This window comes from Mixophyes fleayi, chromosome 4 (assembly GCF_038048845.1).
Source record: "Mixophyes fleayi isolate aMixFle1 chromosome 4, aMixFle1.hap1, whole genome shotgun sequence".
Classification (NCBI taxonomy): domain Eukaryota; kingdom Metazoa; phylum Chordata; class Amphibia; order Anura; family Limnodynastidae; genus Mixophyes; species Mixophyes fleayi.
Genome location: NC_134405.1, coordinates 18,707,367 through 18,723,283, shown reverse-complemented (window position 1 = coordinate 18,723,283; position 15,917 = coordinate 18,707,367). Strand labels below are relative to the sequence as shown.

Sequence of the window (15,917 nt, the reverse complement as noted above, 5' to 3'; positions counted from 1 at the left end):
CAGAATTGTAACTGCAAATTCATGAGTGACCAACGGGCAACCAAGGCTCAATATACCAGCTAATATTTCTGCACCCGGGAGTAAGCACCCAGACCTTGGCTTGTACAAGGCAGGGTGTTTTATTGACATGATGCAATTGGCTTTTTGAAACTCTTACATTTAGGAAAAAGTGAAATGATTGTAACAGCTGAAATTGCTTACACAATACTATATGGATTATTATTTACTAATAGCACCAAAGTACATTTTTGTTTAGGGGGGTTCGGAGGGTAATTACTTCACATACATTATGGTTGTCCACTTTCTGTGTGACTGGAGCAGTTATACTGCCAAACAGCTATGTGAGGACACATAATTATTCTAATATTATTAATTATTATATTCCAGTTGCCACTGTTACATCTTAATTGTTTAGCAAAAAAATTGCTTACGTGTACTATAGTACTATATACTTGTCGTTTGTGCAATAATAGTATACAAAAATGAGGTGAGGAGCTAAGATATACTTTATATACTATAGAAAGCCTGATATGTTTGGTCTGTTTGTATTACCAGTCTGACTGCCAATGCCACACAATATTCTTTTCAATCACCAGATCACATGAATTGATAAACATCTATTTAATATTTCTCAAATGCTAAAAACTACTTATAATAAAATAAAAATGAATCTGTTAATATAATCGCTCCATATACTATTTATGACCCATTAAGAAAATGGGGTAACTGAAGGACAACAAACGTATTGTAAGCAAGGGCAAGTGGCTCATGTTATAAGTAAGCAGCGTTCCATCATGGTCGTGTATTAAGTGCTGGACTGCAGTGGTTCCCTATAATAATTATTCGGTTATTGAAATATAATAATAATAATAATAATAATTAATAATAATAATAATGTGTTATTTATATTATGTGTTTGCGTACATTAATACATGTCCTCTGTAAGATGTGATAAGGTAGACAATGTATTGAATGTTATGGCCAAGTTTAATCACTTTTGTAGTGGTGTAAAAATCTGGGCACTATGCAGCTAATAATGTTCTAAAAAAATCTTCCTAAATGGAGAACACTTCTCTCCACCTTCGTAAGTGACACCTCCATCGTGTTCATCTATATATTTTAAGACAACTTGTCAGAGAAACCTACAATCAATACAGTCACAAAAAACAGTCCCATGTCTGTCCAAAACGATGGCATTTCTGAAAATTCCACACCTATTGTCCATCAGATCACATCTCTCTCGCTGCCAAAAATTGTGACTGCCCTGTGAAAATTGGGGCTGTGTGCATTTAAATTTATACTATAGGTGTATATACTTTTTGGGAGCTCTCTATAGTGTTATCTACAAAGGTCCGACTGCTGATTTCTTAATGAGTAATACAAAGCTCTCTAAAACCAGTGCAGTATCTTATTATTATGATATCACATTACCAGAACCATTTTTAAAGTGTTCCCATTCAGCTATTAACACTGAAATGTCCTTATATTATTTAAACATTCAGGCTTTTATTTATTTTTAAATATTAGAAGCAAACCAGAAATTCCAATATTCATTAATCCACCGTTTCACACTTGGTACTAATTGGCACAAGTTTAGACTTCTAAAGATATCCAGAAATAAAAGTATGTATAGACAATTGAATATCCTTTGTTATCACTCATCACAGCAATACATCCTCAAATCATTGAGGGCGGTATCCTCTCCTTTTCCCCTGGGTGGCTCCACCTTGGATCTAATACCACAGACGCAGTACTCGCAAACCTTGCTCCATGATCCGTATGTTCCCCAAGAGCCTCCAACTGCCTCCAACTTCTGCCCATTGGAGCATTGAATCTTGATGTTATTGGCAGCAGTGTCATCTCCATCATCCTGAGATGATTCCACTTTTAGCTGGTATGCCTCAATGCAGCCATTATTACATAAATGTATTTGACCCCAATTGCCCCATCTGTAGAGATAAGAAGATAAAAACTGTCAGTGCTGGATGAGACCAAATTTTGGCTCTTGCAAAGTTGTGGAACAGTATTTACTTTCTTTGCAAATAATTTTGTTGATTTTTAAACCTTTATTCGCAGATATAACAGCAAAGTACAATTAAAAAAAATAAATTAAGAGCCTACAAATATGGTGGGACCGTCCAAAATTGATCCCCTTCTGGCGTGAAGTTAAATCTTTGATGGAAACGGTGATCCAAATTTCCTTACCCCTCAACCCTAAATTTTTCCTTCTACCCCTCGGGTTTTCCATGGCCAATAGACACCAAAATAAACTTGCTTGCCACATTATTTCTGCGGCCACATGTCAAATTGCCATTGAATGGAAACAGGTCACTTCACCTTCACTTACCGCTGTGACTAATAGGATTTGGCAAACTCATCGGATGGAATACATGACTAGCATTATACGGAACTCCGCCAAATCTTTTAGCAATTTCTGGGACCCATGGATGTCTAACTTCCAATACCGCTCCCTCTTTACTTAGTCATACCCCCTACCCATTCACAACCCTTCCCCTTCTCTACTTACTACATCTAATTCTGGGGTGATTCCTGCCACGCCACCCACTCTCCTCCTTTACCTATTTCTTTATCATTTATCTCTCTCTCTCTATCTTTCTCTCTTTCTTCTCTTTTCTTACTCTTCCTTTTAAATATAAAAATATACCGGTCTTTCTTTTACATCGTCTAATAGAATCTGACCTATTCCCTCTCCGATGCACGGAGAGCTCTCTACCTTTATTTAAAGTATTGATTGCATTCTGTATGATATAACATGTATTCAAATTGCATTGTATATCCTATTTGACCGTTAATAAACACTTTGTTTAAAAAATACAATAAAAAATAAAATAAGAGAATTAAAGCATAAAAGAGTTACTAAACAATTGCATTGTAAGTATGCCAGTAGCTCAGGGAAGGGACCGGCTGCTTTTAAAGTAGATTGACTAACTTAAATGAGGGATCTCCAGAGAGCATTATGTAACTACCCCCGCCCCCACCCCAAATGTCACCAACTACAAAGTAGTACCCAGGGAAGATCCCATGTCTAAGAGGAACTTAATCGTGTCAGGTACTTTAGCATACATAAGCTTCCAGATTTACAAATTAAAAGATTTTAACTATTAGTGGCCTTGTGCGGACTGTTAGCCTTGCGTATTATGAGAGCTACAGCCTGTTGACCTGGCTGATTGCTTGCTAGTGTTATGACTCACTCCCCAGGTATCAGCTCTTTGAAACGCTTCAGATGTCTTCACCTATAGGAACCGCTTTTCCCGTAGAGCTAGGTGCGCTCACAGGTACTCTGATGACCCCAGGTCTTGTACTCTAGTAGTAGGAGCTGATAGCCTGGGAATGCAGTGCTGGTGCACACGTAGAAGTGGAATGAAGATACCGGCAGAGGTAGTGTAGGTTGCCAGTAAACGGTAGCGCCTAGGTCCAGGCCAGGGGTCAAACAGGTCACAGGCACTAAGGCAGCATCAATATCCGAGCAAAGGTTCAGGGTCACAGGCAATAATGAGTGTCAGAATCAGGCAATAGGTCAAGGGTCACAAGCAATCAACAAGGTCAGAATCCAGGCAGAGGGTCGGCAACAACAATCAGGTTCAAATGGCAAGCAGGTAGCACAGGCAGCAGGGTAGTTTGCACAGAAGCAGGGACTATAACCAGCAAGAAGGCTTGCCCCTTCCTGCCTTAAATACTACATCGGGCCAATGGGAAACGTTCTGGTCACAGGGGTATTGATTTGGCCACCTGAAGCTATTAGGGCTAATTTGTGCACGCGCCCGGCTGCTCCAGATGCGGTGCTGCAGAGTTAGAGTGTCCCAACCGTTGCCTTGGCAATGGACGGGACAAAGTGGAAGTGATGAAGGCAGGGAACCGCCGCGGCTCGTAACAGCTAGGTCTCAGCTAGAACAGCCAATTGCAAAACAGTAATAATGAGAGGTGAGGATGTGCCAAGGGTCAGATTAGATGGAATTCACAGCAATATGCAGCTTGGCAAGCATACACATATTCATCACGAGACCTTTATGATTTGAAAGGACAATAAGGAATATTTGAAATAAGAAACGTTGTGTGTAAGTAATCCTGAGACATGAAGCCGGCTTTTCCCTTACAAGCCTGTGACGGATTGGACAGTAGCTGTATAGTTATTTTCGTTAACACAATGTAAACGGACTCCATTTAGGGCTGTATCGTCACCGTTTTCCTGATATGGTTCCACCTAATCAGAATAGTGAAGGGACACATTAGAAAACAAATACAAGTACAATACAATTAAATAATTGAGCATGCACAAACTACCCCCTTGTACTACACCTACATGCATTGACAGTTACACATCTATATTAACTACCAACAACTAAGTGCCAAGGAGACATGGTAGAACATCCTTCAGTTCTGTGCATAGCTGTGAAACCTTCTCCTGGAGGATTCTCCAGTGAATTCCAACAGACACGGACAGGCAGGATTATCATTGCGTTAATTACACCAATTAGTGTGGTCATGACTTATCTTTCAAAGGACGGAGCTTATCATAGCGAGTCTTCTGAAAATATCCCAAGTGAAGAAAAAAAACGACTGTTCATAAGAGGCTCTGCTAAGGCGATAATAATTGTTTGGGGGGTTGTATAAGAGATCCATATATAAATCTACTCATATCCAACCCAGACAAAAATTAAACTTAAAATTTACTTTTTTAATATACCCATATTTATATGTTTAAAGTGAAATATTAATTTCTTTAATTTGTCTTTTCAACAAAGTGGACATATCTCATTGCCTTACCTTTAAAGAGAATCCTACGGCTTTATGACCATTCGGGCACCTTTCACCTGGACCCCATGAACCCCACTTTTGTCCATTATCAGTGGTGATATAATTGTATGCAAGTTGTCCGAACCCGAATGAGAAAAGAGAAAGGAGGACGAGAGCTGATGTGATGTGCGCCATGATGATTAGGAATGGAGATCTTCCAGGATAGTAACTATTTATGGATTAACTAGCTAGGCTGCGGTCCAGAATAAATAGGACCACACTTCACTGGAATATAACTGTGTTGTCTTTGAGGTTAAATTATTGATCTTCATTACCAAGTTATCTGTGTAATCTGTTAACTAGTAGATGCTTGGTCTTTGTATAATTATGTTTAGCCTAATAATGTATAATGTAATGTACTATGTAACGTTGCAGTCTGTCTATTGTATACTACTGTAGATTTTATGTACGGCACTGCAGAACTTTGTGGCACCTACTAAATTAAATATAATAATAATAATAATAATAATAATAATAATAATAATAATAATAATAATTGAAGTTGTGCAAATTTCAGACTTTCTGGGTAATTTTTGCCATCTTGCCTTATTGTTAGGTTAGATACACTGATAACTGGTGACCTATTGACCACTGTGGGGAACGGACATGGGTGGTCTATTTTAATTGCTGTTTTTAAATAGTTATTGAGGTTCTGGTTGGGATTGTTCTTACATTTTGTTTGTTCATGACACTGACCTACCCAATTCTAATCTGCCGTACAATTTGCTATTTGTATTGTCCACCTAGTTTATGTTGTCAGTAGACTATGTGATTTGCCTTCATCATTCCTGAGATTGCTGCAAGTCTTTCTTCTTACCTCTCCAAGTCTTTCAGAAAACAGAGTGCCAGGCTGTGCCGTAACTAGACATTTTAGTGCCCTGGGCGAGACAGGGCACCGGCGCCACCCCCATCTAAATGGGAGTGACATTTGTCAAGTGGGTGTGGCCAACCTAATATGGGGGTGTGGCTAGCACTTTACTGCAAGAAATCTGTTACACATATTTGCAAATACATTAAACATTTAAACTCTTAAAGAAAAAATATTAAGGCATACCTTACCTGACAAAAATCTGTTATTTAATATTATATTCATATTATGGCACAGTAATGCCCCCAGTTCATATTATGCCATAGTAATGGCTCTCTTCATCAGAGAGAGAGAGAGAGAGATATTGCATGTACTGCCTTTCTTTCTCCCCACCCGTCAGTTAATTCAGATATTTTTTCATCTTAGCAAGCTTTAGTACACACAAACAGAATACAGGCATTGATACACATTCATCATACAGAGTACTTTTAATAAAGCAAAATGCTACTTTACTTTAAACCTCTAACGCAAGTCATTGTTCTCATAATGAATGATGAACTAGAAAAATCTGCTGATTAAAAGGTTAATAATTCCTGTTTGGTCATTTTATTGATTTCTGGAACTTTGTCACCAACAGCTGACAAGCGACATAAGAGACAATTACATCATTGGCTGCTACTAACTGGTAGAAAGACCTCACGTTTCAAGGACAGCAAGAAGGGACTGTAGGAGTAGAGGTTATGAAAGATTGCAACAGAACAATATTAGTGAAAAAAGCAAAAGTAATGATGCTATTATCTGACCGTGGATTAATACAATGGCACCAGATGTCTCCACACCTTTCATAAAAAGCCAAGTCGTATCTAATAATGTAATGTGACCTTAGACCATCTGACTCTGTCCTAACACAATCGATTACACAAAATAAAAAACAACAACACATCAGCAGGGGATGGAAACTGACAGCAGCCTTCCTTTTATTTCCTAAATTTCAGATTTTGACTAACCTGAGGGAGGGGAGTACCAGGGGCGACCCATTACCCACCAGACTACATATTTGTGCTATGTAATTCACCAAAGCAAGGGTCATGTTAAGAGTGCCCATCCAACTGGCGCTACCTATCCTGGGTACCAACCAAATCTGGGTATAACCCCAAAACCATGGTCTTAAAACCCCTCCAGGACTGCCAAGTAGACTCTCTTTTACTTACCCGCAGTGAAACGCATGTGCATTCCACCAACAGGAAGGCAAGTTTGTGTTCCAAATGCCAAACTTCCTGTTGGTGGAACGAACATGCGTAAGTAAAAGCCTGTAGATAGAGCCAGGTAGTGGGCGGCTGCTGCACCCCCTTCGGCTTGCGCCCTGGGAGGGGTACACACTACAGAAAATTTCTCCTGGTGCGATATTGTTAAAGATTTTACTAAAGATTGAAAGTCGCGACCAGCACACCGATTCCTGTGTACACACTATGGACGTTTTACACGATTTACCGTCAGATCTGTGATCTTCATCTGTTATAACCATCTGCTGGAAAGATGGTGACTTTGCACATTCCATAGAGATCTGCCTACACTGCTGGTGCTGAGTGTGTACACACTGCAGAATAGGAACAACGTCGTTCCATTGTTGACCAAGATTTTTCGTTTTATAAAATCCAATCAAAGGATATGATGTGCTATAAAGAAGGTATATAACATTCAAGTTCTATAACAGAAATAATGGGAAAGAAAATATAGTGCCTTCGAGCTGATGGATCAGCTGCTTTAATATTAGTGGCTGATAATTCTTCTGCCTTACAGTAACCACACACTTCTACAATTGTTATTCCACTGTGTTATTATTATTATTATCATTTATTTGTTAGTCGCCACAAGGTATCCGCAGCGCCGCACACAGTACTAACAGTAGACTATACAGGGTGAAACCATACAGAACATTGAACAAAAAGTACCAATACTTCAGAAACTCCGGCTAGTCATATGCAGTAAAAACGGAGCGGAAGAACAGGTATGGAGACATGAGGGGAGGGGGCCCTGCTCATACGAGCTTACATCCTAAGGGAGGGTAAACAGACCAGGCACAAGAGGAGCCAGTTGAGGGAAGAGTAGAGAAGGGAGGACGAGCAAAGGGAGGAGACGGGGGTTAAGTAGATGGTTGGTAGGCTTTGAGGAAGAGGTGAGTTTTGAGTGCACGTTTGAAGGAGCACAGAGTAGGAGAGAGACGGATGGAACGAGGGAGGTCGTTCCAGAGATGGGGGGCTGCACGGGAAAAGTCTTGGCTTCTGGAGTGGGAAGAGGTGATAAGGGTGGAGGACAGGCGGCAGTCGTTGGCCGAGCGCAGGGAGCGGGCAGGAGTGTGAATGGAGATATAAGGGGCAGTAGAGTTGGAGAGAGCCTTGTAAATGGTGGTGAGGAGTTTGAAAAGGATTCTGTAGGGGAAGGGGAGCCAGTGTAAGGCAAGGCAGAGAGGGGAGGCAGAGGAGGAGTGGCGTGAGAGGAAGATGAGTCTTGCGGCCGTATTGAGTATAGAGCGGAGGGGGGAGACATGGGAGTGGGGGAGGCCAGTGAGGAGGAGGTTACAATAATCAAGCGGGAGATGATCAGTGCGTGGATGATAGTTTTGGTGGCATCCTGAGAGAGAAAAGGACAGATGCGGGCGATGTTGCGTAGTTGGAAGCGACAGGCTTGGGCAAGGGAATGAATGTGGGGGGCAAAAGAGAGAGAGGAGTCGAGGGTGACACCCAGGCAGCAAAGTTGGGTTACAGAGGAGATTGTGGTGTTGTTGACAACAATAGAGAGGTCATCGTGGGATGGGTGTCTGGGCGGAGGAAAGACAATGAGTTCAGTTTTAGAGATATTGATTTTGAGAAAGCGCTCGGACATCCAGGAGGAGATGGCGGAGAGGCAGTCGGATACCCCAGCGAGGAGGGTGGAGGAAAGATCAGGAGATGAGATATAGAGTTGAATGTCGTCAGCATAAAGGTGATACTGAAGACCAAAGGAGGAGATGAGAGCACCAAGGGAGGAAGTGTAGAGCGAAAAGAGTAGAGGGCCAAGAACAGAGCCCTGCGGGACTCCTACGGGGAGAGGTTAGGGGGAGGAGGAAGAACAAGACGTGGATACAGAGAAGGAGCGATTAGCGAGGTATGAGGCGAACCAGGCATGGACAGAACCAGAGAGGCCGAGATAGAGAAGAGTTTGCAGCAGGAGGGGGTGGTCCACGGTGTCAAAGGCTGCATGCAGAGAGGTCAAGGAGGATGAGTACGGAGAAGTGACCCTTGGATTTGGCTGATAGGAGATCATTAGTAACCTTGGCCAGGGCAGTTTCGGTAGAATGGAGGGGGCGGTAGCCAGATTGGAGAGGGTCAAGGAGGGAATTGTCCACGAGGTGCCTGGTTAGGCGGCTGCAGACAATCCGCTCAAGCGGTTTGGAGACATAGGGGAGAAGAGAGATAGGGCGATAATTAACAAGAGAGGTGGGGTCAAGATTGGGTTTTTTGAGGATAGGAGAGATAAGAGCATGTTGAAAAGAGGAGGGTACTACACCAGAGGAGAGTAATAGGTTGAAAAGGTGTGCTAGGTAAGAGCAGGCCGTTGGAGAGAGAGAGCGAAGGAGGTGGGAGAGGATGGGATCGAGAGGGCAGGTAGAGGGTGGAGAGGAAAGAATAAGGGAGCGAACTTCTTCACTGGTTGTAGGGCTGAAGGAGCACCAGAGTTGGTTGATGGGGAGAGGTGAAGTGATGAGGGTGGCGGGAGAAGGGGAGGAGGAGATGTTCAGTCTGATGGCCTCAATTTTGGAAGAGAAGAAAGTGGCGAAGTCAGAAGCGGAGAGGGAAGGCAGAAAAGACGGGGAGGGGGGGGAGGAGGGAGCTGAAGGTGGCAAAGAGGCAGCGGGGATTGGAGGACTGAGAAGAAATGAGGAACTTAAAGAAGGATTGTTTAGCGAGGGAGAGGGCAGAGGAGAAAGAAGAGTGTATGAATTTAAACTGGAGGAAGTCAGCCAGGGAGCAAGATTTCCTCCAGAGGCGTTCAGCAGTGCGAGAACATCTTATGAGGAAGAGGGTGAGTTTTGAGTGCCAGGGTTGGGGAATAATGCGACGTCGGCAGATAGAAGAGGCCGGGGCAACAGCGTCCAGGGCAGTGGTGAGGGAGTGATTGTAGAGAGAGGAGGCCTGGTCGGGACAGGCCAGGGAGGAAAGGGGTGAAAGGAAAGTTTCGAGAGAGGAGGAGAAGGAGGTGGGGTCAATTGCATCCAGGTTACGTCTAGTGAGGGTGGCTTTCGGCGAGGCAGGAGCAGGGGAGGAGGACAGAGTAAAGGAGAGAAGGTGGTGGTCAGATAGTGAGAAGGGAGAGTTGGAGAAGTCAGAGAGATCACAGAGATGAGAGAAGACAAGGTCAAGGGAGTGACCAAGACAGTGGGTGGGGGAAGAGGTCCACTGAGTAAGGCCTAGATAGGAGGAAATGGCGAGAAGTTTAATGGTGACGGGGTCAGAACAGTTGTCAATAGGGATATTAAAGTCTCCAAGTATGATGGAGGGAAGGTCAGAGGAAAGGTAGTGGGGGAGCCAGGCAGCGAAGTTGTCAAGGAAAAGGGAGGAATGTGTTCCAACATTCTCCACACCTCTTAGATTGTAAGCTTGTTTGTGCAGGGTTAAACAAAACCTCTTGTTTCATATTACTCTGTGTTATATATTTGTATCATGATCTCCTCAATATACAATGCTAAATACTATGTTTCTGCTTTATTAAGCGATTATAATAATAATAATAATAATAATAATAATAATAATCATCATCATCATCATCATCCTAACACTCAACCCTACACTACTCGCCTTGTCTACTGCAGTCACAAGCAGATTATGAAGGTTGTCTGGGAAGGCACTAAAATGGCCATAGTGCGTCTTGATATACACCACTGCTCAAAATGACTATACATTTTTATTTTTGCTGCTTACTCAATGTCATAATATCAATAAATGATATGAAAATGGAATGTTGGTTTCCTGGATATTACTAGGATCGCACTATCTATATATAGTGCCCGAAGTGAGGTGGTATGTGCCGGGATGTTAAGATTATAGACACTGCTTTCTCAGCAGCAAGTAAAGGATTGTGTCCTTTGATTGGGGTTGGGGGTGCAGGGCCCTGGAATGCATATGTGGTCACAAGCCGGAGGGTCCCTCTGCTCACCATGTATAGACAGCCCGCAGGCATTCAGTATACACTGACCGCACCTCTACTCCTCCCCATCTTCGTCCATTGGCCAGGATGGAAGCGACTCACATATATAGAAGTTAGAGATGCTCACTGACTCCCGTGACCTGCTTTTGGTTTTGCTTTTGCAACTGGATTAGCTTCGTGTTTAGGTTTTGGCTTTGGTTTTGGCAAAACCGCCCTCGTGTGGTTTGGTTTTGGTTTTGGATCTGTATTTTTTAGAAAAATTGCTACAATATGCTAAAATCACATAATTTTGCTCTTTCTTTATTTCTACATTATTATTAACTTCAATAACACTAATTTCAAGTCATTTGCTGTGAATTTTGACCACGTCACAGGTCACAATATTATTTTCATACACTTTCAAACAAAGACTGCAGATTTAGAAGATCAAGCCTGTCAGACCTAGTAATTCTATTTCAGCAATGACAATTAGCAATGGAGCAATGGAGCTCTCCTCTTTGTGTGTTACCTATATAACACTGTACATTATGGAACAGCAGATTTAGAAGACCAAGCCTGCCAGACCTAGTAATCCTATTTCAGCAATGACAATTATCAATGGAGCTCTCCTGAATATCACTGTAGACTTTGTTGAACACTGCTACCCTCTCCTCTTTTTATTTTATCTATGTTGCTGTCCAACTGCTCTACAAACTGTGCTACCCCTTCTGTGTCCCTCTATGAGATCGCCATGGAGGACGGTACTTATAGAATTCAAAACTCGCTTGATCTGAGATTCAAGATCCGACGACGTAACAGTGACGTTCTGCCTCGTTTTCAATTGCGAAAAAACACGAAAGTACCTGGATATGCTAAGTTCAGGTGCGTTCGGTTCTTGGGGAACCGAGCCTGACCATTTCTAATAGAAGCCTGGGTAGATTCAGGAATTAACGGCACAGGGGAAAAGCTAAAAGTTTGCATATATGGGTAAAAGTGTCCAAATCTTGATGTTTGATGTTATATATGCTCCGCAGCCAAGTGCTGGCTATTGCTTGAGACATTTATTCCTGCCATACAGGTGTAAAGATACGAGATCTGCTGTGAATAGAAAGATACCTTAATAATAGTTTTGCAAATTGCAATATTATTAAAGGTAATAAAATATAATTAAATTAGTATCTGAGATCCATCTGATCATGTATCCCCAATGCAAATAGGAACAGCTAAAGATAGAAAGGGTAAGGAAGGAAGTGAGAGAGGCACATAGCCAATGAGGGAGAGAGGGAAAAGAGGGGGTTAACAGGGAAATGTAGGACGAGGGTAATTATGAGGGAGATGTGGATAGTCTCCTAGAATATACAATATATATATATATATATATATATCCCACCAATCAACCAGAGAATAACTGGGCCAACGTGTACGGGCAGTAAGTGGTCAATGTTAGGAATTGTGGGTCAATCTGACCCAGGAGTTTAGTGACCTTGTGATAAAGGTGTTTATTTTGATATAGCACAGGATACACTAAGCTAATTATTACCCAATACCTGAAATGGAAACATTTTTGGCAAAGGGGTTTATATAATTTTTTTGGTGGGGAGGGGGGGGGGGGAGGTTAATTAGCAACCAGATCACAAGATGTTGTCTGCGGCTGTATCGCTGCTGCCTATCTCACAGATCCCTCCTATATGTGCTCCTATTATTTCAGTCGGTAATGGGCCCCCATGGGGAAAATTGGGGGAATGAGAGGAGTGGTTACGTGCCAGGTATCAGAGGCTTCAGGTTGGAGGTCAGATCAAAGAAGACATGAACTATAGAAATACTTAATTTATAAAAGTTCTAACATGCAAATGGCTTTCAGTCACATTGACAAATATATACAACAATACCAGGAGAACTGAAGATAAATGATGTCATTGGTAACTGAGGAATAATATCTTACTATACGTATGTGTTCTGCCTATAAATCACTTTGATTACATATCAAGAGTGTAGATGTACAATTAGTCTTTAAACATGTGTCACCTGGCTGTAGTACATTCCTAGATGATCTATCTGCTAACTATAGAGTACAGAACTGCTTGGCAATATAAAGATGAACTGGTTTTAAGCTGATGATAATTATGTGATCTCAGGATACATAACCATATAATAAATATGCAACAAGTGGAACATGCAAAGAATGTGAGAATTACGTGAAATATGGAATTGTGACAGTGTTTACTACTAAGCCTGTCTGGTCTCTGCATTATATCTAACTATTTCAGACGGACACTTCTGATAATATTGGACAAAGTGGAGTAGTAGATTGTGCTTTCAACTTATGTTTTGCTAAAATGTCTATTGTGATTATAATGAAGTATAATATATAAGTAAGCATAACTGACACAATGTTGCTCTTGGATATATATGTTTCAATATATTTTAAAAGTTTTAACAAATTATATATTTTTTACATCACTTGGGAGTGTAGTTACGTTTTGTACGTACTGTTCTCTGGAATACCTCTGTTTAGTTATGTATATTCTGTGCTTCCTTCTGTTGCCTTTTTTGATTTACTTATAACCTACGTATTGATGGAATGCTAATGAAACATTACTAAAATGCTTAGTGGTAGATAACACAAAGATAAACCTTTTCCTTAACCTTAGCACTTATCCAGCGGTTCGCAAAGTGTGCAACGCGGCTCGCTGGGGTGCCGTGGCGCTGTCACAGGGGTGCCGCGGCGGTGTCACAGGGGTGCCATGGCGGTGTCACAGGGGTGCCGCGGCCGACTTTGCAAAAGACGATAGAAAAAATAAATGAAAGAACTTACCAATCCAGCGCCGGATCATTCTCCTCACTGTTCTCACTGACTGCTGGGCGTGACATCATGTCATCACTTTCGACGGTGTTAGTGAGGAGCAACAACAGGGAGGTAATCAGGAATGGCGAATATGAGGAAAGGTGGTAAGTAAAAGAACGGAGAGTGAACGGGACACAGAGTGAGAGCAGGTGAAGTGGGATACTAAATCAATGCTTATCTTTAATCTGCTCTTAAGCAGATGAAGGGGGACACAGAGTGAGAGCTGGTGAAGGGGGACACAGAGTGAGATCTGGTGAAGGGGGACACAGAGTGAGAGCTGGTGACGGGGAACACAGAGTGAGAGCTGGTGACGGGGAACACAGAGTGAGAGCTGGTGAATGGGGACACAGAGTGAGAGCTGGTGAAGGGGGACACAGAGTGAGAGCAGGTGAAGGGGGACACAGAGTGAGAGCAGGTGAAGGGGACACAGAGTGAGAGCTGGTGAAGGGGATACAGAGTGAGAGCAGATGAAGGGGGACACAGAGTGAGAGCAGGTGAAGGGGACACAGAGTGAGAGCCAGTGAAGGGGACACAGAGTGAGAACTGGTGAAGGGGATACAGAGTGAGAGCAGATGAAGGGGGACTCAGAGTGAGAGCAGGTGAAGGGGACACAGAGTGAGAGCAGGTGAAGGGGACACAGAGTGAGAGCCGGTGAAGGGGACACAGAGTGAGAGCAGGTGAAGGGGACACAGAGTGAGAGCTGGTGAAGGGGATACAGAGTGAGAGCAGATGAAGGGGGACACAGAGTGAGAGCAGGTGAAGGGGACACAGAGTGAGAGCAGGTGAAGGGGGACACAGAGTGAGAGCTGGTGAAGAGGGACACAGAGTGAGAGCTGGTGAAGGGGGACACAGAGTGAGAGCTGGTGAAGGGAAACACAGAGTGAGAGCTGGTGAAGGGTGACACAGAGTGAGAGCTGGTGAAGGGGGACACAGAGTGAGAGCTGGTGAAGGGGGACCCAGAGTGAGAGCTGGTGAAGGGGGACACAGAGTGAGAGATTGTGAAGGGGACACAGAGTGAGAGCAGATGAAGGGGGACACAGAGTGAGAGATTGTGAAGGGGACACAGAGTGAGAGCTGGTGAAGGGGGACACAGAGTGAGAGATTGTGAAGGGGACACAGAGTGAGAGCTGGTGACGGGGGACACAGAGTGAGAGATTGTGAAGGGGACACAGAGTGAGAGCAGATGAAGGGGGACACAGAGTGAGAGCAGATGAAGGGGGACACAGAGTGAGAGATGGTGAAGGGGACACAGTGATATAATGAAGGGGCACAATGTGATGGTGAAGGGGCCTAAATTGATCTTATGTTATTTTAACCCAACTACTTTAAAAATGGGACTACTCAGTAATAATTTTGGCTTCGGGGCATTGTAAAACTCATGGAGACCATAAGGTTGCTTCGAACTAAGAAAGATTGGGAACCACTGACTTATGCTATGTAGTAAAATACACCACACTGACTTGTTGACTGTTAACTTAGGAGGGAAAACACGTTACTCAGCCCTGGCTACTTATCAAAACTAATCAGGATGTCCAATCACGAGTCCCATCCTCGGGACATTCATATTTATCTGTCATTTTACCTAAGCACACCAGGCATTCAGGACCCGAACCTTCCTGGGCTAATCACAATGCCTTGCAAGCCAGCCCAAATTGGCTGTAGTTGCACCGAACCTAAGCCAACTGATTGAAGTGAACAGGTTTCAAACGCCTCACTACCATCCATGTACACTTTTACAACCTTGCTTATCACTGGTACAGTGTTCTCCTGCCAGGCCAATAGTTGCTCTAGCCTCATGGCTCCAGTCCCAGTATCAATCCCATGTAGTAGTACTACATTCCACGGAGCTAGACCAGAACGCCCATACTATATATACCACAAGCCCGTGCACCAATTGGCTCAAAATAACTATGGGTCTAGACCAGCTCACACGTACCATTCTAGGCCTGCACATTATGTGGACCTTCCTACCTACAGTGCTAGACCAGCATACCCATACCATACTGCGGCCTGCACGTCAAGCTGCTCATTACCTCTGGGGTAGACCAGCACGGCTGCACATTAGCTCAGCCTGCACACCAAGTGGCCCATCATAACTCCGGGGCTAGATCAGCACACCCGTACCAGTTACCAGTATGGCAGCGCCTGCTGCATACTCAGCCTTTATAAGGGAACTATTAGGCTTGCAATAAGAAACCTGCTTAACACTAATAGCTGCCACTGTCTCTACAAACTGCTATGCTATTGAACACACACCACTCTGCTCCATACCTTCTGGCTGCATAT

At 43.1% G+C, this 15,917-nt stretch overlaps 1 protein-coding gene across 1 annotated transcript; it reads right to left on the bottom strand.

Annotated features, from left to right (window-relative positions):
- Window positions 1–1,618: 1,618 nt before the first annotated feature.
- Window positions 1,619–4,950, bottom strand: LOC142150517 (vitelline membrane outer layer protein 1-like). The gene is made up of 3 exons (XM_075205715.1): window positions 4,786–4,950; window positions 4,116–4,222; window positions 1,619–1,949 (listed from the first exon to the last, which is right to left on the bottom strand). Exons 1-3 carry the CDS (start codon window positions 4,948–4,950, stop codon window positions 1,655–1,657), a joined length of 567 nt encoding a protein of 188 aa, XP_075061816.1. The 3' UTR covers window positions 1,619–1,654.
- Window positions 4,951–15,917: the final 10,967 nt, after the last annotated feature.

Bases quoted from the DNA above. Each gene is read 5' to 3' on its own strand.
- LOC142150517 (XM_075205715.1), bottom strand. From the start codon at position 4,950: ATGGCGCACATCACATCAGCTCTCGTCCTCCTTTCTCTTTTCTCATTC. The intron at 4,223-4,785 runs GTAAGGCAATGA...TATTCTGATTAG, and splicing joins CCGTAGGATTCTCTTTAAAG to GTGGAACCATATCAGGAAAA. The intron at 1,950-4,115 runs GTAAGGGAAAAG...TTATCTCTACAG, and splicing joins GTCCAATCCGTCACAGGCTT to ATGGGGCAATTGGGGTCAAA.